The 25,348-nt window shown below is 45.7% G+C and overlaps 2 protein-coding genes across 6 annotated transcripts in view; one reads left to right on the top strand and one right to left on the bottom strand.

Annotated features, from left to right (window-relative positions):
• KIF24 (kinesin family member 24) overlaps nucleotides 1-8,021 on the top strand; it is a 52,034-nt gene extending 44,013 nt beyond the window's left edge. For both annotated transcript variants that reach the window (XM_033122489.1, XM_033122490.1), the window contains 3 exons: nucleotides 2,007-4,241; nucleotides 5,478-5,571; nucleotides 6,114-8,021. In XM_033122489.1, coding sequence (XP_032978380.1) covers nucleotides 2,007-4,241; nucleotides 5,478-5,571; nucleotides 6,114-6,254 — 2,470 coding nt within the window. In that variant the 3' untranslated portion in view covers nucleotides 6,255-8,021. The remainder of the gene's footprint in view (nucleotides 1-2,006; nucleotides 4,242-5,477; nucleotides 5,572-6,113) is intronic.
• Nucleotides 8,022-8,059: 38 nt separating this feature from the next.
• Nucleotides 8,060-25,348, bottom strand: part of UBAP1 (ubiquitin associated protein 1) — a 54,045-nt gene continuing 36,756 nt past the window's right edge. For 2 of the 4 annotated variants that reach the window (XM_033122491.1, XM_033122492.1), the window contains 5 exons: nucleotides 22,564-22,688; nucleotides 16,707-17,639; nucleotides 10,543-10,725; nucleotides 9,801-9,902; nucleotides 8,060-9,198 (listed from right to left, as the gene is read on the bottom strand). In XM_033122491.1, coding sequence (XP_032978382.1) covers nucleotides 9,058-9,198; nucleotides 9,801-9,902; nucleotides 10,543-10,725; nucleotides 16,707-17,639; nucleotides 22,564-22,688 — 1,484 coding nt within the window. In that variant the 3' untranslated portion in view covers nucleotides 8,060-9,057. The remainder of the gene's footprint in view (nucleotides 9,199-9,800; nucleotides 9,903-10,542; nucleotides 10,726-16,706; nucleotides 17,640-22,563; nucleotides 22,689-25,348) is intronic. The other 2 variants (XM_033122494.1, XM_033122493.1) reach the window with 1 other exon arrangement.

Below are 25,348 nucleotides of genomic sequence, written 5' to 3'. Positions count from 1 at the left end.
GCACCAGGCGCAGCACGTAGTGAGAACGCAGTATATGTTAACTGTAACAGTAGTAACATTAATAGTCCCCCAAGTAAGTTTCCTGAAGGAGGTTTCCTTTATCACTGGTTTCCTAAGACCAGCACACTAGCACTGCTAGAAGAAAGTAGCTCCCTCACAAACTGAGATCAGATAAAAGACATGGGATGATCAAAAATTGTTTCAAAAAAAGCAATATATCCTAAAGTTCTTTTCCGCCATGTATCCATTTCCCAGCTTCAACAGTCGTAACCCACCCAGTCCCCAAATCACCACATCAGATCAACTGCTTGAACTTCATCATTAGGAGCAGAGAACAAGACACTCCTCTCAGTGCTCAGTAAAGGAAGATTGAAAATAATCCTTTCTCATAGGGGATGTATTGAGTACAATTGAGAAAGTATTTGAAATAATTTTCGTTTAAAAAAAATAGAAGAATGCAATAGAAATCTCTCCCATTCAAAGCAGCCTGATAAATTATTGAAAATAAATATGAAAGCTATTTTTTATGTGCTTAAATGAGGCCTAATTAATTTTAGATAACAATCTATGCATACACTGAGTGAAGATGATTTTATTGCTTATTTTAAAATTTCCTCTCTCTGATTTAAAATTTCCATCTCTCCACATACTAGAAAAATGTTGCTAAACAGTCCAAAAATAAAGTTCCAGCCAGAGGCCTAACAGGTATATCAGAAGAGAGTTCAATGACAGGAGTTTTTGGTAATGGAACCAACTAGAATTGCTGTGGCACCTCTCAGCCCATTCCTTGTGTGCTTGCTTTACTGCAACAACGAAGCAAAGGCCCGTGGACACAATTCATGTGTCGTTAGTCACATGCTGTATCTCTTTGCTTAGCTGTTATCTGCCTGCCTTTCCTCTCACACCTAAAAGATTTAAATCAAGTTTCAGTGTCAAATTTACTATCTTGGTTTTCAGAAATGGCCAGAGAGGTCATTTGGCCACCACTGAGGATTGGATTAAACAATGGAAAAGACATTTTCCAGGAGCCCCCATGCAGAAGTACTGCTCCTTCTTAGGAGATTTAATGCAGAATCGGTGTGACCACTGGAGAGTCACATTTTCACTTGATGTCTCCTTGTAATTTCTAATTCTTATAGTGTTTTTGTGTTAAGTATCACAGAGTAAGAGACTTTGATCTTGACAACTGAATTCTAACAGAGACATAATTCTGGATTTTTCTATGTTTTCTAAAATTCCCTTATGGAATAGAGCATAGTTTTTTATTTATCTGGGGAGTGATTTTGCCACCCTGGGGACCTTTGGTAGTGTCTGGAGACACTTTTGATTGTCGTGGCTGCAGAGAAGTGCTCCTGGCATCTAGTGGGTAGAGGCCAAGGATGCCCTTAAACATCCCATAGTGCACAGGACAGCTCCCCACAACACAGAATTCTCTGGGCCACATACCACTAGTGCTAAGGCTGAGAAACCCTGGGGTAGACAGACACGTCCTTTTCCCTTTAATGAAATTAGCCTGCTTATTTTCAGAGGGCTTTTGCTTCCTGAGGTGCCGAGCAGGTTCGAGGAAACTTGTTTCTCAGAGAAGCCTGAAAGGAGATGGTTTTCAGGAAAAGAGGGCCTTCTGTGGAACAGGGCGTGGGTGAGTGGGAGATGTGAAGCTCCTGAGTTGGCCCATCTTCAGGAAACGTGGCATGGGCCCTGCTTGGACATAGTGCAGATCTGACACTAGCTCCCCTGGCCTGTCCCTCACATGGGACTGTGGTGATTTCTAAAACTTTTGATTATGGAATGTTGGGTGCACGCTTCTATCCTCAGAGAAAACATCGGTCTTTTTTGTTCAGGTAAAGAGAGGTAGCTCATGCGGAAATAGTCTTCCCCATTTTTTCTTATTCTCTCCCAGATAAAAAACCCCCAATCCTTGTAATACTTCTCTTTCCCTGAAGGCTGCAGAAAAGGAATTATAGCATCGGCAGAATACACGTTTAACATAAAATGGTCACTTACAGGGTCAAAGAACTAAAGAAAGGCATTAAATGTTGCACTTCAGCTGCCAGTCGAAATCGGACATCTGGAAATTCTTCTCCAAAACGAATTCAGAGTTCCCCTGTGGCTCCGCCAGGGGACAAGTGTTCTCCCAAAGAAGTCAAGCTGGGGCTTCAGCAGTCGCTAACAGTGGTATCTGGTTCCACGAGAGGGAAGGCCCATCCTCTAGCCAGCCACCCACCCAACGTTCCTTTTGCTTCTGTACCCAAAGGCCCCGGTAAAAGGAGTGTCTCCAGAGGGAGTCCTCCCCAAGAGTGGGTCATTCAGACGAGCCCTGTCAGAGGAACCGTGCGGTCTGGACACTTCGCCAAAAAAAGGGCAGAAGAGTCATCTTCATTGTGCTCTGAGAAAAATCAAATCGGCAACCAAACTGCCCTCGGGTTGGGCACCAGGGCCCCTGGCCCAGGACACGACCTGGTGCAGGGTAAGCTGCCCTCCAAGTGCAAGAAAGTGCAGACTGTGCAGCCAGTGCAGAAGCAGCTTGTGTCACGAGTTGAGCTCTCCTTTGGCAATGTCCACCTCTTAGCAGAGGACGGTCAGGGCAGCCAGGGGGGCACAGCTGCCAGGCCTGCTTCGGAAGCTTGGACAAACATCCCTCCACATCAGAAGGAAAGGGAGGAACATTTGCGCTTTTATCACCAGCAGTTCCAGCAGCCACCTCTCCTCCGACAGAAGTTAAAGTACCAACCACTGGAAAGGCTTTTGTGCCAGTACAGGCCCCAAGAGGGGCAACTCCAGAATGAGATCCCTCCTCCCTTCCGCTTGTATTCTGAGAGCCATGATGGAACCCAAGCCGAGGACTTTGATGACAGCGATTTCAGTGAAGACTCTTTTTCACATGTCTCCAGTCAGAGGACCACAAAGCAGAGAAGCAGCCTGGAGAATAGTGAAAGCTCATTCTTCCTTCATCAAAGGGAACAAGGTCCCGAGGAGCAGGTGGCCAAAAGGCAGCAGAATCTGTTTAGCCCCAGGTCAGATGGTGACGAGAAGGATCTAGCTGGAAGCTGGATGTACTCCAGGGACCCTGCAAGCCACAGAAGAGCCACCCTTGATCACAGCTACAGCCCAAATAAGTTGCCCTTGGACCAGAGCAGAGAGGAGGACTCTACCTCCTCAGGGCCTTCTCCCAGAGACAACCTGGCAGAGCAGCCTTCCTGCTCACAGGTAGACTTCATAAATCATCAGGAAAGCAGCTGCAGCTCAGCCTTTGATCTCAGACAGGATGCTTTCAGAAGTGACGTTCCTGGGCGGGCTGAGGGCAGCTGGCCATCCCTGGAGGAAGATGGTTTCACTTTCTCACTATCCCTTATTGCAGTTCCTGGATCCCCAGACCAAAGAGACGCAGTCAGCACACCTCTGAGAGAAGTCAGCGACGATCGCCCAGAGGTGGCAACCAGAACAATGAAAAACAGTAATCCTTTCCAAGAAGACTCGAGAGAAGAATTGGGCACATGCTCTGAAAATGCTTCTGGACTGATGGCTCCCCTCACTGTCTCTCTCCTGGAGAGCCCAGACCATGAGGGGCCTCCCTGGAAGCCGCCGGCCCAGGATGGGACTGTACACAGTCTCGTGGCAGCGAGCACAGCACGGCCAGCTGTGGGCCACACAGTACCATCTGGTGACCAAGAGGCAGTCCTGCCAATGTCTTCAGCAGCAGGGCACTTGTGGCTCTCGTCATCTCCCCCTGACAATAAGCCCAGTGCTGATCTGCCACCGCTGTCTCCATCACCCATCCGTCAGCAACCCACTGACAAGCTGCCCACCAGGGAGGCTGACTTGGGGAAGGCCTGGCAGAGCAGAGAGACCGCACTCTTCTCCCAGGAACCCGTGGCTGGTGAGCAGTGTGCTGCTGCTGAGGAGACAGAGCTGGGCGGCTCCCAGGGCTTCCCAGCAAAGCCCTTCTCCACCATGCATACTGGAGGACCCCACTCTGGGCCTACACCCACCCCGCAAACAGGAGGTAGTGATGTCGCTGACCAGTCCTGGGCCCAGGAGAAAAAGCATCTGGTGGGGCTCAGCTGGCAGGAGCCGGGTGTGTCCACAGATCCCGGCAAGTTGTCCTGCTACAATGAGGACATCGTGTGGCTCAAACGCAGGCCGCTCCAAAGGTGCTTAGCAAGGCCAGCCTCTCCCCTGGCCCTCAGCTGCTCTCCCAAGACTGCCGGGGCACTCCCGCAGCCCACCCTGGGGCATGCACAGTAAGTTGGACTTGCTCCCCGAGACTTGAGCCCCTTTTTGCACCCCATCCTCCCACCCCAGCTTAATTTAATGTTTTGTCTGTTCTGGGCATGGCTATGGTTGACTCATTGTCAGAGTTAAACTGACTCGAGAAGAGCTTTGTCCAGCTTTTCTTAGATGCATCTGACATGAACAGCAGAAATAAAACGTATTGGAAGCAGGCCTGCCAGAGTGGGTGGACCCTCAGCCTGGGAAAGCTGAGAAGTGAGTGAGAAGGGAGGCTCTGTCCCCATAAGCAAGCTTGTGACCTGTGGTGAGATCAGAATCCTCTTCATTCTGCTGCGTCCGTTCCTGGAAGTGCTGCCCAGGGACCCAGAAGCTGTGGCCTTGTGACCCCAGAGCTAAGACAGGTTGGGTACCTTCCAAGATGGGAAGATGAAAAATAGAGCAGGAGGTGGTTTGTGCTGCTTTCCCCAAAGGGTGCTGTGTGTGGTGCAGCAGAGATGAGAGCAGCCTTAGAGGATGTAAAAGAAAGGAGGCGGAAAGAGGTAGCGGGGCCCCTCTCAGCATCAGAAAGCCTAGGAGCTGGAGGGCAGGTAAGCCTGTGGGAACAGATACTTTATGAGGCTGCAGCACTTTGCTAGGGCTCCTGACACCGAGGCCAGCTGTCTGTACGCTGCTCACTGGTGCTTAGGCCGGGGTCATGGACAAGAAGGGCATGCAGGGATGTACAGGTGAGGAGCCTGCCTTTCCCAGGTGGACAGTCTTGCCATCTCCATGGTCTCTACTCATCAGTAGGGTATGACAAAGGCAGACCCTCCAGCTTCTAGCTCAAACCCCCTTGCTTTGGTCCCAGGCCCCCCATAAGAAATAGAAATGATAGCAGGCTACGCAGCAGGCTCTACCTGTGCCAAGTATGTCAGCCGCAGTGGCACAGCCTAGAGCCTTTCTGTGGGGAAGCTGTGGGCATTTCCTCTGCTGGAAAAGCAGCACCCAGCCCTGTCCTTTAGTGTCCCTGGGGGATGGGGGCAGCCACAGGAGCCCGTCTCTCCAGTATCTTACTGGTGTTCCCTAGTCCCTTAGTAAGACCTGAGAACAGGTGAGGGGGGACGAGGCGGGGTGAGCTGGTCCTGGTCAGAGCCTTGACCACTTTGGGCAGAGGCAGCTCTGGGCCTGGAAATGGGGCTCAACTCCAGAAAGCTGCCCAGGAGAGACGGGAGGCCCAGAAGCTCACAGCATCCCCTTGGTGTTTCCAGGCAGGTGGTCATCCGGGCACACCAGGAACAGCTGGATGAAATGGCTGAGCTGGGCTTCAAAGAGGAGACCCTGATGAGCCAGGTGGCTCCTAATGTAAGTGCCCTTGGCTGGACACTCGCGCTGTAGGGAATTAGCCTGCAGTTAGTTTGATGGTGAGCCTTGTTTGCTGTGGTTGGGCGTGGGCTAAGGGTCTACGGTCCCACTCTAACCATTGTTGAGGCCTTGGGCCTCCTCTCGCCACTTCTCTGGGATAGTTTGAGAGAGGGAGTGCAAGGACAGGTGGGAGATGGGGCCACATTCCCCATTCCCAGGTGAAAATTTTTCCGGCTTCTATCCTTCACTCTTCTGCCTTCCTAGCGGCTTATTGGGGCCCTCCTTTGACTAACAGTGAGCCGCATGCAGACCAGAGGTACTCCTATGAAAACACCCCTCTACTCTGAAAAGTACCCCTATATATAAAGTGTCTCAAATACAGAGAAGGGGGCCCCACCTTGTGCCATAGTGACTATCCTGCAGGTTTTCCAGCTGGAGGGGCCTGGGCTCTGAAATCTTCCTGCAAGAGAAGGGATTAGAAAAGCAGATCTGGGAGAGGGCCGGTGGTGACAGCTCCATTTGTCCTTTATTTCCTATCTCAGGATTTTGAAGATTTTGTGACCCAGTTGGATGAAATCATGGTTCTGAAATCCAAGTGCATCCAGAGTCTGAGGAACCAGCTGCAGCTATACCTGGCCTGCCACAGGCTGTCCGAGGCCCCCGAGAGGACAGTGGTATCTTAGAGCAAGAGCCAGTGTGGGGTGGTAGCCTCGGGCTGGAGGGGCTTCTGCCAGGTTCTCCTGCAGATACCAGAACCCACATGCTGGTGCTGTCCACGCTAGCCTCTCCACAGTCACATGGGGTCTGGGCTGGGCCCCAGCTTCTCTCGGGGCCAAGCCTCTGCCCCTCATTTCTAAGCATGGGAGCATCTTAATGTCCCCCTCCCTTTTTTGGGGAGCTGGAAGAGAATTTGTCTTACTGACCCCTTGTCTGTGGAAACACACTTGGGTCCAATAACCCTGCAGATGTTTCTGAATTTGGGGATTAGAGGATGGGTGGTTAGTAACCTAGAGGTCAGGTCACAAGCTGGGGAAGATAACATGCTGAACCCAGGAGCATCATCAGCTGAATTCTGTGCCTTCAGAACTTGGCCAAAAACTGAAATATTGGTGCTAACGGGGCAGCAGTGGGGTGAGCTCTGCCCCATCATTTGGGGCTTTAAGTTAGCTTTTGAAATGTAAAATGAATAAACCTTGACTTGATGTGTCTTTAACAGCATATGTGGGGAAGGGCTTTATGCGTCCAGTTCCCCTCCCTTCCTGTAATTCAATCTTGAGACACAAGAGGGCGCCCACGTCACTGCCTTATTCTTTTCCCAGCTCAGCCTCCGGCTGGGATGATCAGCCTGTCCCAAGCCCCAGCAGCCCTCACACTCCTGTGTAAGTCCCGGGCTCCTTTTGAGACTCCTCACCCACCAGCGCGCACCTGGAATAGTTGAAGAGCTAGACGATCTCAGGCAAGTGCACCGCTTAGCCTCACCTTCACCCAGGACCGCCCTGGCCGTCCACTTCCCCTCTCAAGGGCCTGTGTGTGTTCGGTATCTTGGCATTGAATGTTCTAGTCAAGTCTGAGACTGAAGCAGAATTTTTACACACACATGTGAACACGTCTTCACGTGAGTTCTGCTTGCTGTCTATCTTTAGCAGGGAGAAGCTTAAGACCAGAAATACAAAGTGGTCTCCAGGTGACCCATCATTTACCAAGCCACCCTGGGTCAAATTGAGATTCACGTGCCACAGCCTTGGCCCTGATGCCCATAATGCTGTGAAACTTTCCTACAGGTAAAAGGTAACTCTTTTTAAGATTTTAAAAGTAGGGCTTAAAGGCCAGAAGAGGGGCTAACTGGCTGAGACTGCAGCCCTGCCACCCTTTTGTCAACTTTCGTTGACATGCCTGATCTGACCACCAGAGGGCAGCCTCTTTCCACCTTGGTGCGTCCAGGCCCAAAGGCTCTGCGGTCCCACAAGTGATCACTCAAAGAAACCCACCTCCAGCCAAGAACACAACAGGGACACGGGGCAGAGTTAGTATAAGGACAAGAAACTTGAAGGATTCATTTAGCAGATCCCACCCACAGCAGCCCTGAGGGCTGGTGGAGCAGTGGGATCCAGTCCCGCCTGTGGCACTGGTGCTACTCACAGTAAGAGCGACTTCCTCATTTCTGGGCGAGGCCCCCTAAGACCCAGTCTGTGTCATCGCAACAGGCAGTGTCACAGGAAGGCCTGTGTCCTTGGCCCAGGGACCAAGCCAGTTCAGGTTTAAAGAGACCTTCGTCTAGGCCTACCTTTACAAACCAGAAATCAGGGCAAACTTGAGGCCAGCTCCTGCCCCACAGGCCTAGATGAGAAGAAAGTATCAAACTGACAGGAAATGCTTAGATCCTGGTTCATCCCCAGCAACTCTAAGCAGGAAGTCCCTTCACCACCCACCTGCCTCCACCCCTCAGTAGAACAGCCCTTGGCAATAAAGAAATTATGACAGCAGGACATACCTTTTAGATTTTTATTAGTAGTTCTCTCTGAAGAATCAAAATAGTTAGCAAATTACTTTAGATTCAAGACTGTATATCCTTTGTATTTAGATCTTTAATGATGTACAACATAATACAAAACAAACCAAAGAGACTGGTTTCTATGACTAGGTATTATTCATTGTGTCATCCTAGAGCAGGGGGCAGAAGGGAGAGGCTGTTCTCCAAGGAGAGCTGAGGTGGAGTTAGTGCTGGGCAACTAAACCATGGCCTGTTTTTGCCCAATTTGATGTGCTGGGAAGGGGCCAAGGATTTCTTAATCTGACAACTTTCCTAGAGCAGGGGGCTCTCAAATCCTGGTAGCAGAGGACTGTGGTCCAAACCAAGCCAAGAAAAACAGGATGGGGCAGGAAAGCACGGTGATTGCCTGGCAGAAGAGAAACTCAGGGCCCCATGGGGAAAGGGCCCCTGTTCTTTGTACCTCAGACACATTGCAGAGCCAGTGTAACACTAAGAGACTGTTAAAAGAGGAAGGAAAAAAAACAACAAAACCCTGGAAGAACCTTTCAATTGCACTCAACCTGGATTAGAGCTCAGTCCACCGGTGCAGGGGAGGGAAGCAGCTCGCCCCAGAGCAGCACTAGTCGGGCCCTCCCACCTTCTCCCCGACTCCTTTCGGCAGCCGGGCCAGGTTTCAGCTGAGGACATACAGACCCCAGAAAAACCAGAGAAGTCTCTGGAGGGCCAAGGTGGGAAGGACACTTCTCAAAATACAAATACATTTAATATGGAAGGAGCCAGGGCAGTTCTGGGGGCATTCACGTGCCCAAATCTTCCCCGTTTTCTCCCCAGCTCAGGGCCTAGGTTCATAGAGACTGGCAAGCACCGTCTCCACACCTGACCTTCCACCCCCAAAAGAAAACCCGGAAGTGTGCCCCTTCGCCTTCCCCACAGGGGGGCTCCTCAGGGCCTCCTGCAGGGGTGGTTCCGTGGCAGGGCTTAGGCGGGGCCCTGTCTCAGCTGGCTCCTGCCCGAGCCATGAGGTCTTCCAAAGCATTGTCCTGGTCATTATTGTGTAATAGCAGAACTTCCTTAATGTCTTTCAGTTCAAAGCCCATTTCCTTAAATTTGCTCATTAACTGAAGAAACTCCATCATCTAAGGGACAGAAGAGAACACATTAAAGAAAAGGGGTCTGGCAACAGCACAGCTGCGTGGAGAAACGTGTGTGGGGGCTGCTCGGGGTGTCTGCATGCCTCCCCAGAGCCTCATGAGTCTCCGAGGTCCCCTGGCGAGCAGAGGCCTGTGGGGGCAGCTGGAGTAGACAGGTTGAGGCCACAGCCCATGATCCTTTAGGAGCCAGGCCCCATCCCAACTCTCACTGACCCTCGTTCTGGTCCCATCACCCACATTCACACTCCCAACAAGGCAGGATACTGAACCAGAAATGGCTGCTCTCCAGGGAGCAGACTAGGCAAAGTGACTAGCAATCTTCCCAGCCATCTGAAAGTATGACTTTTTGCCCAGGTCACCGTCTCCCCGCTCCGATTCTAGACAGTCTTCAATCCAATGCTTCATCTGAGCCAAACACACCCAAACTAGCCAAACGCCTGTCTGGGCACTTGGGAGATTCTGCGTTTCAAATGCCTCTAACCCACAGTCACTGGTAGGGAAGGGGGGCAGTGGGCTGGGGGGAACCCAGGACAGACTACTTTGTCCCCGCTTTCCAGAGGGTTCCCATGAAGCATGAGGGTTCCTACCTTTTCCTCTGAACACTGGTGCATTTCCAGAGCCTCTTCCACTAAAAGAGGGTCGAAACCCTTCTCACAGAGCTGTCCATGTGCAAAGAGATAGTCGAGAATCTAAGAAAAGAAACAGGTCTGAGCACCTACTGCCACTCCTGTCTACTTCCCATGAGTCTTGCACAAAACAAGTGTGACATCTCCCCACCCTGGCTATTAGGTTCTGGACAGGACTTGATTTTGTGCCTTGAACATCCAACAAGCAAGACCTCAGTGATTATCTGCCCAACAGACAGGCACACCCTTCTAAACATGAGCAGCCATTTTCAGAGGAGTTCCTGTCACGGCTGACTCATCTCCCAGCACGTCAACTCTACAGCCTGGGCGGGACATTCTCCTAAGAAACAGCCCCTGTCACAGTGCCCCCAAGGTTTAGGACTCCAAGGTTTTGGAACTCCCTGGGCAGCTATGAGAGGATAAACATTTCGGGAAGAAATCTGACCACACATACCTCAACCCTAGTGTGCCATCCTCTCAGCAGCGACAGAGAAGGGGGCAGTCGGTTCCAGAGCAGCCCCAAAGCAGCAGCACTACTGCTGAAGCTGCTGGTTTCCCCAACAGTTCTCCCAGCACCCCAAACTCAGGGGCGGATGTGGGAGCTGTGAGCCTGAGGGGCCGCAGGGTAGACAGGACAAGACCCAGCTCAGGTCCGGCACCTCTGCTGGCTGACCACCCAGCCTCCTGCCCCGCGGCCGCTCACCTGCTCAATATTCTCTCCTTTCTTCTTCATGGCTCTCAGGACACACTCGTATGAGTAGCCCATGTTGACCACTGTCTCCACACACTGCCGCTCACTGGGGGACAGCGTCTGCAGTTCAGAATAGGCCTGGGGACAGCTGGGAGTGTTGGGCACTTGTGACACTGAGAAATTAGGTGTTGTGACCTGGTGGTGGAGAAACAAGAGGGTCAAGACAAGAAGAAAGACGCAGGCCCCAGAAGACATGTCACTGAGGTGGCCCAGTCCAGGGGCTTACATTTCTGCCACTAATCAAACCCCCAGTCAAGCAGTCGGCCTGGAACAAAGCCAGCCATCCTGCAGAGGATGACGATGGGGAGGGGAACTCCAGCTGACGTGTGCCTGTCCTCTGCCCTCGCAGAGTGAGCACGAGCCACGTGCCCTTCCGTGCCCAAATCCCCTGGGCTTGAGTGAAAGAACTTCTGAGACTGCCCGTGGGACTCCAGCCCACGCCAGCAGCTATGGTTCTCTCCAGAGCTCCACTATCCCTTTCCTGCACTGTTCTGAGTCCTGAAGGGATCATTTACGTCAAACACCCCCAACTCTGGAGCTGCCTCTCCCCACAGTGTCTCCGTCCTCGCCTCTGGGCCGGGCAGAGGCTGCAAGCGCTGCCCCCACCCACGGCCAGCCAGGGCCCCCGAACCCTACAGCTGCCGCCCTGCAGAGCCAGGACCGCAGTACTACTAGCCACACAGGCTGTGCCCTCAAGCACTGGAATGTGGGCTCCAGGGCCCCGCCTCTACTGCCCTGGCTACAGGCTGCCTGCTCCCTGCCACCCAGCCTTACTCACCCCGTCTGACTGGTGGACAGAGTCCCATGATTAACTCCTCCCATCACTTCTGATAATGACTCAGGCCCAAGGCATGAAGGCAGCTCACTCCCAGGCCAACGGACTCAACTACCAAGGGAACAAGGTCAAAAGCTGTTTTACAGGTTGGCCCAGCTCCCAAAAACCAGGAAAAATGTTTCAACAGAATTTGATTTCCCTTTTTGAGGGGGTTGGGGAAGTTAGGAGGCAAGGCGGCCCACTGAGCTAGAAGCACGTTCAGAACTCTATTACCGAAAACCAGGTGCTCTCCTCAAGTCAGCTGGGAAAAGCCAAGACCTCAGGCCTCAAACCCCGTTCCTGCTTAAGCATCTGCCCATGGCATCCCGTAACCAGTCAGAGCTCCATCATTAGGTTCCAGAAGTCGCAACGGCACGGGGACTGGGTCACACCAATCTGCTCACCACGCAGGCCCCATGACTGACTGTCTCTCCCGCGGAGGCTCTACCTGGGCTCAAGAATACCAACAACCAAACAGCATCCCACTGCTACCACAGTCCTGTTCACATCCGAGTATGTTAATGTGAACCCCTAGAGCTTAGTCACCATGGCACGTGCATTTCTGAATCCTGGGGGCCTGGCTTTGGGCTGGGCACTTAGAGCCCTGATTAATAGTTGTTGAATAAATGGGAGATCAGTTAGGATTTCAAAGGGGAAATTTAATTAAACACAGCAAACTGACACTGATCCTCCTTCCCCAAAACCCAATAACATAATAAAACAATGAAAACTGTATTAACCTGTAAGGCCAAAGAAAAAGGGAACAGCAGTGGACAATATAGTTCAATGGCATTTCAGAAGGTGGAACGCTGATGGAGGCATGGAAACTGACAGAAGCAACGAAATAAGTAAGAGGAGAGTCAGTCTACCAGCCCCTCAAGACCCCTGAGAGGCTCAGTGTTTGGGAGGTACTGGTAGGACAAGGCAAGGGCACAAAACCAGGGATCAGAGCAGTCAAGTCCTCAGGCAACACCTTTCCCACCCACCGTTACCCTCTGCAGGAGGCAGGTTTAGTTTCTAGAAAATGTGAACCAGACACCAAAAAGGACTAAAGACACCAGGCACGGTGTATAGCAGTAAGATGCAGGAACCAAAAAGGGGATTATGTAAAGTCTTACCCAACCTTCCTTAGCCCTCAAGCAGTATTCTCTGGAGAAACTATAACTGCCCCCAAAGACCTTCACATGTTGACATTTTGCAGAGCTCCCCTCAGAGCCAACTAACCACCAACCTATAGTGAAGCTTAATGATCAGCAAGCACTCCCCAACACACCTCCCCTTTTGTTTTTATTTTAGTGCCTCACTCTTAACGGGAATAGAAAGCCAAACCACCAACATGAGATACCAAACCAAGTGAGAGAATAGATCAAGCACTTGGAAATTTAAAATATGATCAAGTAAAATTTTTATTTAAAAGGAGATTTTTTTTTAAAATGTTATAAGATAGACAAGGGTTTATCCCAGAAAGTAAAACATAAAGACAAAGAGATATGAAATAGAAAAGGATAGCAAATTAGAACAGTCACGGAGATCCAACATCCAGTTTATAGGAATTCCAGAAAAAGAACAAAGTATCAAAGACACCTCTCCTCCCCCCAAACCCTCTATTTTTAAATGACCCTTAGTTTGAAAGGATCCAGGAGGGCCCAACACAATGAATGAACAAGGCCCATCACTGGTAAAATTCAAATCTCCAGAAATAAAGAAAAGATCCTAAGTTTGGCGGGGACTCAGAATGGCACAGGACTAGGAAATCCTAGAATCAGTGGCGCTTATACATCAATAAAAGTGTGTTTTGTTTTGTTCTTTTCAAGGGAGCAATGTCTTGAAAATTCTTAAAGGAAAATGATTTTCAACTAAGAAATCTAAATCTAGCCAAGGTACTATTCACACGATGGTAAAATTAAGACATTTCTGGATATTTGAGGTTAACCAATATGGGGAAATTATTATTAAGTCTTTTGGAGCATTTGAACAAAATCAAATGCTGCAAAAATGAAACTGCAAAAATGTTTAGTGGGGCAGTTTATGAGAAACAAAAAGATGTACACACACAAGGAATCCCAGTGTGCTGTCTGAACTTGGCAGTAAATACCCGATCATAATAATGTGGACAGTAACTTATTCAAAATCTGTGATACAGATATGATGTCGGATATGAGAAGGTGGAGGAGGGGCGACTACAGGAGTTAAATCCTTAGCTACTATATACCAGGAAACATAAAACTCTAAAATTGATAAATTTAGAAAAAGCAACATAAGCATTTTATTTATAGAGATAAATCCCAGCAAAAATAGCTTAACGAGTTAAAAGTACCTGACTAATACGAAGCAAAAGTGGAGTTGAAGAGACATGAGGCAGGGAGCGACTGTTTTTCAGTGTAAGTCTTTTAAATGCTACTTGATTTCATTAAAATGTGCTTGTACCATGTTTCTCTGAAAATAAGACCCAGCCGGACAATCAGCTCTAATGCTTCTTTTGGAGCAAAAATTAATATAAGACCCCGTCTTAAAGACCGGCTATGATATGATATATGATATGTGATATAATACTGGGTCTTATATTAATTTTTGCTCCAAAAGAGCTGATAGTCCGGCTAGGTCTCATGTTTGGGGAAACAAGGTATTACTTGAATAAAAATAAATTCATTTTTAATTCTAGAGATGAAGAAGAATTTTGTAAGTATCAAAGCAATGGTAACAGAAATGATCAACGGATTCCACCACCTAAAAAGCTAAGAAATTCCATTATGTCAAAAATTGTTTAAAATACAATTTAAAAGCAAACAGCACTACTCTTATGCTTACCGGCCACAATTTGTAAACTGAGAACTCAGAAGTGTAAAGGAAAAGGCAGGAATATTTTGCTGAAGTTAACTATGAAAGAGTAAAGAGGGCGGGCTGGATGGCTCAGTTGGTTAGAGCGCAAGCTCTTAACAAGGTGGCCGGTTCGATTCCCACATGGGCCAGTGAGCTGCGCCCTCCACAACTAGATTGAAAACAACAACTTGACTTGGAGGTGAGCTGCGCCCCCGCCCCCGCCCTCCCCACAACTAGATTGAAAAATGACGACTTGACATTGAGCTGATGGGTCCTAGTAAAACAATATTCCCCAATTAAAAAAAAAAAAGAAAGAATGTGTTACATCCACACCTGGAGAAAGAACCCAGTGGCAGACTGAGCCTAACCCATGAGCAAAGCAAGGCCCCTGACTGGTTGGGGGACAGTGGAAAGAGGCACTGATGAGGGCTAGGTCAGGCAGTTTCATGCTGGACTCAGAATAAGGGCACATTACAAAGCTGTTCCTCTCACGATGATCCAGCCCATGGATTTCTCAACTTCTAAGATTCGTTTATATAAACAGTAAAAGCATGAACTCAAAATCTGAAAAATGAGACCTAAAATAGCCATGGAGAACCAAATTCCAGGAATACTTCCCTGGGAGTTCCTAAGTGAAGGGTGTATCCAGCCCAGTTGACCAGCCTCCCACCCCCGCCTCAAGCCACTACCTATCCTGGAGAGAGAAGCTGCTGTCCCTGGGAAAGGTTCTCACTGTGGGCGAGAGAGAGCCAGAGAGAGCGAGAGAGAGCAAGAGAGCGAGAGAGGGGGAGAGGGAGCGGGAGCGGGAGCGGGAGCGGGAGCGGGAGCGGGAGCGGGAGCGAGAGCGAGAGCGAGAGCGAGAGCGAGAGAGAGAGAGAGAGAGAGAGAGAGAGAGAGAGAGAGGATGGAAACCAGGCTTTGCTCTCAGGGAAGGCGTAAGGCTCATGCCTTCCTTAGAACACCAAACTCCAGCTCCGTTTCTATCTGCCCCTTTAAAGCAGCAAGTCCCCAAGCCAGCAAGAAACAGGCCCCTTCCCACCCTGAAATGGATGGGTCCAAAAGAAAGCCACAATCAGGTGGGTTAAAGACTGATGAGTGTTCTGGTTAGAAAAAGACCTCTGCCATTAGTCCATCTATATGTTATTCTAACTTTAAAGGGGTGGGGTGGGGGGGGGTGCTGGCTGAGAAGCCAGAGTGCTTTTCCCAGAGTGCTTTCAATTTCTAAAGCATGCAATGACTCATGAGGAGTGTGCTGCTGACCACAGCCCAACAATGAACCAGGAGGAATCAGGATAAAGCCCATTCCTAGGAGGTAACACGAGAGTGTTATGTCGTCTATCCAACTATCTGAGCCACGGCCATGAAGTTTACCAGCAGCAGTGAGCTCTCTGACAATGGAAGCACCAACACAGAGACAGTCATTTACCAAGAATGCTATTGCTGGAACTTTACACTCGCTGTCAACAAGCCAAGCTTCATCTTTCTATCAACTAATAAATAGCAGGCTTGTTATGGTCTCTGATAGGTATCCCACCAATACAATCAAGCTCCTTTCTGGCTCTAAATACTGTCTTTGATATGCTGCTGTCATTTAAAAAAAAAAATCTGTGGCCTGTGTAGCAAAAGGTCCCTTGGACTTCTATGATTTCTATCCTAGACTGGAATGGTGTGTTGTTCTGTGCTGCTGAAACAACCACATCAAGAGCTAAGCTTCCATACACTCTGTGACAAAGTAACCTCACTGCATATGCAGCTTTTTTGTGTGTGACAAAAGCAGATTTTCTTCAAGATGACATAAGCTGCAACTTTTGTATCAACCCATACTTCAATACTATATCTGAATTGCCGTCTTCCCATCTCCTTCCCTTTGGAGAAAACTGCATAATTCTTAGAGGGGGGCAGGGGGAATTGCAGGATTAAACCCTCCAGGTTTAAAAGTAACAAATTTCTTCCTTTTGCTTGGATTTCCAATACCAATTATCTCCCGGTTCCTAAGGCACCACCCAATCTGAAGAAACATAACCCCAAATTAGCTGACATGGTACACACAAGAACCAAACTTCAGGGCAGGATGAGATGGAAGACAGGGAGACAGAGAAGCTATAATGAGGAGTACCAAGCAACCTTTAAAAAAACGAAGAAAGTTTACAGGAAAAAGTTAAAAGAGTAAAAAGAAAGAAAGCCTTTTAAAAATGCAAACACAAGACATGCAGTGTTGAAAAGAAACTGCAGGAAAACACCATTCATAGGACCTACACTATCTTTTCAAAGGAAAAGACCAAAAGATGCAGGGAAAAACAAGCCCACATTCACCAGGGTAGGTGCTCGGGAAAATAACTAGAACGATATATACTTATATAAGCAAGGTCAACTTGGCCATGTCACATCCCCAAATCTCGAAAAAAACAGTATGAAAGCAGCAACTGCTAGGCAGAATTCAGAAATCTTTGGAGCTTTAATTTAGGCGATTTAAAAGACTTACCGTGGGACCTGTATTTGGAGGTGATTCTTCTGTGCACACAGACAAGACAGAGAGGGAAGGCATCTGGGAGATCATATCAGAAGGGGTCAGGGTTGGCACCTCTGTGCCACTGTCCAAGTTCAAAGCTGAAAGCCCAAGAGTATTATGCCCATTGAGCTCACTGGCACTGCTTTGGGTGGAAGGCTTTAGGGAATTCCGGAACGTGCCATTGCGGAGGCAGGATGTGCTATGGAAAGTGCTTGCCAGCTTGGCTGTCTTCTGATGGCTGTCATCAGAGTCCAGTTTGGGGAAGGACAGGGATTTGATATTGCTTACTGCAGGGATGGGGGGAAGGGACACTTTGGAAGACAGCGACATCTTTTCACAGTTGCCCAACTGTGGTAAGGTTATAAAGCCATTGGGTTTGTGAAGAGGCTTGAAATCTAGTGTTGCCCGCTCCAGGGACGCCAGGACCTCTTCATCCTGTAACACAGACCCAGAGCCGCCTCTAGGCAAGTTACTGTCCAATAACTGAGCCATAATGGGTCCAGTGGTTCCTACCAGAATGTTTCTCAGCTCTTCCTTCTCATCAATAGTTTTTAACTCCAGATTATCAAATGGGTCTTCTTCACACTCAAAGTCAGCAGGATTGAAGTCTGCCTTTGTGTGAGGTGGGCTGAGAACCTTCTGTGTTGTGGCACTGCTGCTGACCCGAGTGGGGGTGAGGATGCTGTTGTGCTGTAGGCTGGCCATGATGGGGTTAATGGGCGGTGGCATTGCGGCCGGACTGTGAGGCCTGCAGAAGCTCAGGTTGCTGTCCCCCTCTGGGCCACTCTTAGAATTCACGTTAGCTTCTGCTTTCTCAGCCTTGCTCTCTGCTTCCCGCTGGGCTTCTTGGATTTTCTTAATATCTTCAGCCCACTCAATGGTTTTCTTTTCCAAGGAGAAGTCATACTGCAAAGGTATTATCAGAGAAAGGAGATGAGAACCCAGGTGGCTGCCCCTCCCCAGCGAGCAGTTCTGCCACTTAATTCACTTCCCCACTCAGCACTCAAGTAAGAGAACTGGACAAGGCAGCATTTAAGGGGTACTGGGTGATCCCCACTCAGGAAAAATAAGGCTTCGTAATCTTACAGGATTTAATCAAACTGTGCTCCCAGATTAGTTCTAGAAATTAACTGGAAAGGACACCCCCAACCTCTAATCCTACATTCCTTGCTAGTTCCCTTGCTTCTCTCCCCTCAGGCCATTTCCCTTCCTAGAATTCCTCTTTGGTGGCTCAGAGCTCAGCCACCTCCTCTGTGAAGCTTTCCTATGAAGCCTGTTCCTTCCTCTGAACTCTTACAAAGCATCTGCCTCTATCACTTGATACTGTGTTTCCCCAAAATTCAGACCTAGCCAGACCATCAGCTCTAATGGGTCTTTTGGAGCAAAAGTTAATATAAGACCATCTTTTGGAGCAAAAGTTAATATAAGCAAAAGTTATATTAACTTTTGCTCCAAAAGACGCATTACAGCTGATGGTCCAGCTAGGTCTGATTTTCGGGGAAACACGGTACCAAGCACATGTGACCACATGTAGCTTTAATCTTCCTCGAAACACTTCACAACAATATCAAAGCCTCTCGTGGACAGCAAACTGGGCTGTAGGCCCTCGTAAAGTCTCTGTTACCTAGCACAATGCCCTAATGGATCCTGTGCTCAGTAGTAACAGCCCCTAACATTTAAGGAGCACTTGCACACATGATTCTAAGCACAGTTTATATAGTAACTCTCTAGTTTATCTCAACAACCTTTTAAAGTAGGTATTGCTGTTATCCTCATTTTACAAGGACTATTATGCCCAAGGTAATAAAAGCTGGCAAGTGGTAAAGCCTGGATTTGAACCCAGGCAGTCTGACTGTAAAGTCTATGCTTAAACCACTACCAAGTTATAATAAACAGATTATACTCTAAATGCAGGAAAACTGCTTAGTAAAAAATCTAGACATATTCAAATTAATATTTTACAGTGCAAATTGCACAAAGATTTACTTCAGGGTTCTTTAACAGTACTTTAAAGCATAGTTCAATTACAAAAATTTCATTTGCACACTTGAAAATAAACACACCTATCATATAAAATAAAATTCAACTAGGGACAGGAGAAAACAACCTTTGGCGCTCACCCTAAAGCACCAAAGCTAAACAATGTCTATGTGCACCTTCAAGGTTGGAGACACATTAAGAGTAAAAAAGAGAGGAAAAGAAGAGAAAATAAGCCTACCCTGCCAGAGTTTCAGAGTAGAAGAAACATAATAAAGTACCTCGGAACAAACTGATGGTTGTCAGAGGGGAAGGGGTTCGGGGGTTGGGTGAAAAAGGTGAAGGGATTAAAAAAATACAAATTGGTAGTTACAAAACAGTCACGGGAATGTAAAGTAAAGCATAGAGAATATAGTCAATAATGTTGCAAGAATTATGTATATATAGTGCCAGATGGGTACTAGACTAATTGGGGAGAATCACTACATAAATTATATAAATGTCCAACCACTATGCTTGCTGTACTCCTGAAACTATATAAATATAAAATAACACTGAGTGTCAACTGTAACTGAAAAAGATCAACAAATAAAAAATAAATAAACGAATACTAGGGGATAAAAAAGTAGCTCTGGTCATCCCCAAGCCTCTTGGCTTCAAACACAAGAGAAGCCTGGAAATGCACATGTCAAGTTTATTTCACCCCTGAGCCAGTTGCTGCACCCCAGAAAGACACCTGGCGGGGTCACTGTGCTTCCTTTCTACCACCAACAGCGCAGTGAGAAAACAGCACTTGGGCTGCTATTTCTAACTGTGGAGGAAATCCAATTTTGCAACTGGTTTCCTCCACCAAAAACTGAGGCTGTACCAACTTCCTGCTGCCTGTAAACACAGGTCTCTGAAATTTTACTTCCAAAAACAATTGGAAATTTCTTTCCTTTTTAATAAAAGCTTTACTGAGCTTTTGCTATTAATTACCAAAGTAATGTAGAATAGTTACAACACAGAAAAAGAGGAAAAATAGCAGAAACATTACAGTGAAACAATGTGGTTTGAGTGTACAGTGATAAATAACAGTGAAAGCATTTATGAAGTACCAAGAACCAGAGTAAGCATTATAAATGCACTGTTTTATTTAATCCTTATAACAACCTTAAAAGCTAATTATCTCCATTTTACAGATGAAGAAATGGAGACTTGGAGAGTGTAAACAATCTGTACAAGATTACAAAGCTATTACATGGTAATTCTAGCCCATGAATGAACGACCCCAGAATCCACTCTAAACCATGACACTAAGGGCCACCTGCCCACTACTGTGGCTATTACCAACTACCACATTCAACGAAAGCTTTCTGGAGCCTGGGTTGCAAGGGTTATGTTTTCTTTTTTTATTGGCTCACTTTGATGAATTGTCAGCTGAAAAATCAAGTTAGTACTATTATGCAAGGGCAAACATGACGAAGTTACAGGAAGCTTCAAGCTAGCTGTCTATGGCTCTAGGTCTGACTCTTCTCTGGATAGGGAGGAATCCAGTACCACTACACAGTCAAATTCCCTGTGGAGACCCCAGGCAAAGTTTAAGGGTAATCTGCAATTAGAGAACTAAAACATTTCAACTGGCCTGCACAGGAATACAGCTCGGAGCCTCGATCTCCCCTTTCATTACTGAGTATAGTTGGCACTGATCAAATAAACAGAAAATTGCCAGCGTTCAAAACAAGTTTTCTGAATGGATTAATGAAGTGATGAATAATATGAGAAGTACCGAAAGAAGATGGAGGTGTTTTTAATCATATTGCTAATAGTATCCTGCACACAGAGAGATGTTGATTGAATATTTGTTGTTGCCAATAAAAAAGTCACCAGGCAAACAAAACAAGGTAAAATTTTATAAGGGAAATCTTTATCTGGCCCAATAAAGTCTCTACACACAAAAGAAGTATCAATTCAGTATTAAAAAATATGTAAGATACTCAACATCATTAGTAATTAAGGAAATGTACATCAAAACCACAATAAGAGATGACTGCACCCCACAAGGATGTATATACCTAAAAAGACAGACAGTAACAAGAGTTGGTTCTGGAGGAACTGGAACCCTCATGCAGTGTAGGTGGTATTATGAGATGCAGCCTCTTTGGGAAACAGTCTGGCAATTCCTCAAAAGGTTAAACATAGTTACCGTGTGACCCAGCAATTCCACTCCTAGGTACATACCCAAGAAAACTGAAAGCATATATCCCCACAAAAACCTGTATACAAATATTCATAGCAGAATTATTCCTAATCGTCAAAAAGTAGAAACCTCCAAAATGTCCATCAACTGATGAATGGATAAACAAATATGGTATTATCAATAGAATGGAAAGTCATTCAGCCATAAAAAAGAAGTACTAACACTTCATTTATACAACATAGATAAACCCTTGCAAACATGCTAAGTGAAAGCCAGTCACAATTTGTTCCATTCGTATGACATGGCAAATTTACAGAGACAGCAAGTAGATTTAGTGTTTGCCAGAGGCTGAGAAAGAGGGGAAAATGGACAGTGATTGCTAATAGTCTCGACGAGATTTCTTTTTGGGGTGATGAAAATGTTCTGGAATTACATAGTAATGATGGTTATACAGCTATGAATATACTAAAAATAACTTATCTGCATACCTTAAAAGGGTGAATCTTATAGTATGTGAATTATAACTCAATAAAGCTGTTATTTAAAAAAAATGTAACTGAAATGTTCCCACTATGATTAATTACTCACTGCATATAAATTGGAAGATATAACAAAGAATACTTTTTAGAGTAACATGGTGATGCCTTCATGAATCCCCCAGAAACAAAACAACTTTGTCAGAAAGTATCTTTAAAAAAATTAAGTCACAAGAAGTGTTTGAGTGAGTAGTGTACTTTCTGTTTTTCCATGTGACTACTTCTCTAAACTGTAAGCACCTTGAGGACAGTGATCAAGGCATTTATCGCTACCATCAGCCTAGCAGAACACGGCTCAAAAGGAAGCATTCAATAAAAGCGTACTGAAGGAAGAAAGGAAGTCACACAACACAGGGCTATCTGCAGCTTTCAAGAAGTAATTCTATATATACATTTATACATAACTGGGCTTTAAAGATGAGAGGGTTGAGAAAGCTCTTGAGGACACGGCATTTCAGCACAGTCTAGAAGAATAACAGCTTTTAGTATAGTGAGAAAGAAAAAGATTCCAAGTGGAGATAACAGCTCATGAGAAAAAGCATTAAGTATAGACAGGTAATATATACACTGTATGTTCAACAAATTGCTAGTAACTGGATTTAGAGGGATCATGGAGGAGATGAGCTAAGGTATTTTACCATAACCTATGTCTAGACTTGAATTCAACAAAGACTGGTGAATCACTAAGGTTTTTCACAGGGATGTGAAAATTTTAAACTAATTTAGAAATGTTATTCTAGAAACAATATGAAAATAGAAAGTAAATGCTATAATCAAAGAGGCCAATTAAAGAGCCTACTGAAATAGCCCAGGTGAAAATAAGGTAAGGATGAACTAGATGGCAAAGATAACTTGGATATTAACAGAGAAAAGAAAAAGGCAAATAAGCAAGTCAGATGGGCAATAGGGATTTGTTTCTGACAAGGCACAGAATCCCAGGAATATACAATCTAACAGATTACACAAGATTTGTAATAGATATATAAACATATATGTGTGTATGACAATGTAATAACAGGAGCTATAAGAAATACAAATAAGAGCTATAAGAATGTCTTTTTTTCTATTTCGCTACACATCAAATTCTTACCTTTAAATTTTTAAATGCACTAAACTTTAACTAAAAATCACCACTTACCTGTACTTCTCTGACAACCTGCAAACAATCAGGCAAGGAGAAGCCAATAGGTAGACCAACTTTAGCTGGTGTTTTGAATTTGTCTCCTATCTTAAATGGGACATCATCAAGGTAACTGAAAGTCCCTACAATCAAAAATAAAGTAGAAAATATCAGCAAAAACTTTATTATTTGTTTTGCTATACGCTTATGTCTAGGATACAACATTAATTTATGCTATCCTAAGACTAGAAGTTACCGACTTCCCACTCTGACTTGTTACTTTCTCCTGATCCTAGCTCTCTAAGGAGGAAATCCTACTTAATCTTATTAAGGTTTTATTTTCAATTATACTTAGTGTAAAAGCCAAAGTACAGTGGCCTAAAAGGCCTCCCCAGTGCTCACAAGCTCTCTGCTCTCAACTCCTAATAGTCACCTCCTGGCTCACTGCACTTAGTGATTCTCTGTTCCTCGACGATAACTGGGTCAAACCCATGTCAAAAATTCTGCACTGGTTGCTCCCTCTATCTGGAATGTTCTTCCCTCAAATATTCACCTTGACCTCCTTCAAGTCTTTGCTCAAATGTCACTTTCTCAGTGAGGCTTACCTTGACTACCCTATTTAAAATTACTACCCCAACCTTACCTCAATACTCCCATGGCACTTATTACCTTGTAACATAGTACATAATTCACTTATAAATTATTGTCTGTCATGCCCAATGGAATGAAAGCTCCTTGCAGGCAAGTATTTAAGTCTATTTTATTCACTGATGTAATCTCAAAACCTACAGCATTCCCTGGCACATATTAGGCATTTAGTAAATACTGCTGCATTGATGACAGACTCCACAAAAGAACCTCCTTGATTAGGATTTCTCTACTTTAGTAAGAAGCAGTTTTTAATTAATACAAAGAATTACTCTAGATTTTTGTTTTTAAGACTACATTCTGGAGCAGATGTGGAAATATTTAAGAAGCATAACACTTATAAAAAAAAGGAAAGGAAACAACACCGTGGCAATCAGAATAGGATTATCAGGAGACACAACTGAACTGCTTTAACCCCCTAAAGGTTCTCTGCCTACCACAGCTGAGTAACACAGAAAGACTGGGACCTCATCACTGATTTACGGGGTCAGACAAAAGGAGAGTGGCTCCTGTACATGACTCTCACTAACTATACACTCCAAACGGGACCATGGTTTCTCTTCTGGACCAGGATTGGCAGAACCATCACAGACAATGAAACATAGCTGATAAAATTAATTTCCCTTTTGAATATTAGCAGCTACTAAAACAAGGCTTACTTCTGGGCCTCCTATTAGTGTATTTTCTTGAGTGCTCATGGACACAATAAAAGACAATTTTATACCTCTCCCATGAAGATGACTTCTTTCCCTTCTAAAAACTCTATGAAGACTTATCAAGGTCAACACATATTTGTAATCTTGTCATCATTCCCAATACTGAAGCAGATCTTGCTCTGATACACTGGAAACCCTCCCTAAGGAAGAAGGCCCCTATACCTACCCTTGGGGGTAAAGGGTTTCTCTTTTCCATGTAACTTCAAAACATTTTAAGTATTTCTCAGCTACCAAATTAAATCCATAACTGTATTCAATTTAATAATTTGGGGGTGGGGCATAACCATAATTATTAACAGCAGGAAAATTTCCAAGTTAGTCATAATCTTTGTAAGTGCGTCTTTCTCAGCTGGCAATGCCTGTCACATTCCCACTCTTATTTACTTGATTAATAATTTCTAGTCCTTTGAGAATGAGTTTACGAACAACTCCATTCTCACTCTCAGGACACCTAGTTCACAAATAACCACCTCAGGTCTTACCACTCTGTATTGTTAATAGTTTGTTTCCTTATACCCTCCCTCCCCCAGAGACTGGGCGAGAATTCCAGTGTTCCTTAATAAGGGATAAATGTTTCATATTTACATTTCCCCAAGCTCGGCATAATGTCTGGCAGACGAGATGTGCTCAGTAAGTAAAGGAACAAATAAAGAAGACATGGTCTTACACTTCTTTCGTATTTAACTCTAACCCCCACACTAATTCACATTTAATTAATACTTATTAAAATTCAAATTTATCTACCTAAAATGGCAAGGCAGGTCATGAAAATGTTTTAACAGAGTACTTATGCAGAGATACAAGCACATTTCTAAGATTCTGGACAAAGTCACAAAAATGTACCAGGTACCAAAAAAAAAAACATGTCAGATATCATCACAGCTTGCCAACAAAACTAAGTGTTGATTATAACACTAAAACCTTCTGCCACTTACAAAATGCTTAATGTACAGAAATTAGAAGCAAAGCTCTTTCCAATTTTATTTTATTAATAAATTTTATTGGGGAACAGTGTGTGTTTCTCCAGAGCCCATCCGCTCCAAATCGTTGTCCTTCAATCTAGATGTGGAGGACGCAGCTCAGCTCCAAGTCCAGTCGCCGTTTTCAATCTTCAGTTGCAGAGGGCACAGCCCACCGTCCCAGGTGGGAATTGAACCGGCATCCTTGTTGTTAATGTTGTTAAGAGATCGGGTTCTAACCAACTGAGCCATCCGGCCACCCCAAGCTCTTTCTACTTTTAAAGAATTCTTATCTGTCTTCCATGAAAACAGGTGTTGACGTGTTACTAAAAGTTAGATTACAGCTTTGGCTAGTACCCTGATTAACTGGAAACAAAGCTGAAATTAGCATTTTCTAAGAAGCACTGGAAAGAATACAATCAAGTTAAAAAAAAAATCACAAAATTAAGACTTTTAAAAAAATTTTAAGTATATATTCAA

Source organism: Rhinolophus ferrumequinum, chromosome 12 (genome assembly GCF_004115265.2).
Source record: "Rhinolophus ferrumequinum isolate MPI-CBG mRhiFer1 chromosome 12, mRhiFer1_v1.p, whole genome shotgun sequence".
NCBI lineage: Eukaryota > Metazoa > Chordata > Mammalia > Chiroptera > Rhinolophidae > Rhinolophus > Rhinolophus ferrumequinum.
Note: the sequence above shows the minus strand (reverse complement) of the source record. Positions and strands in the feature narration are given on the sequence as shown.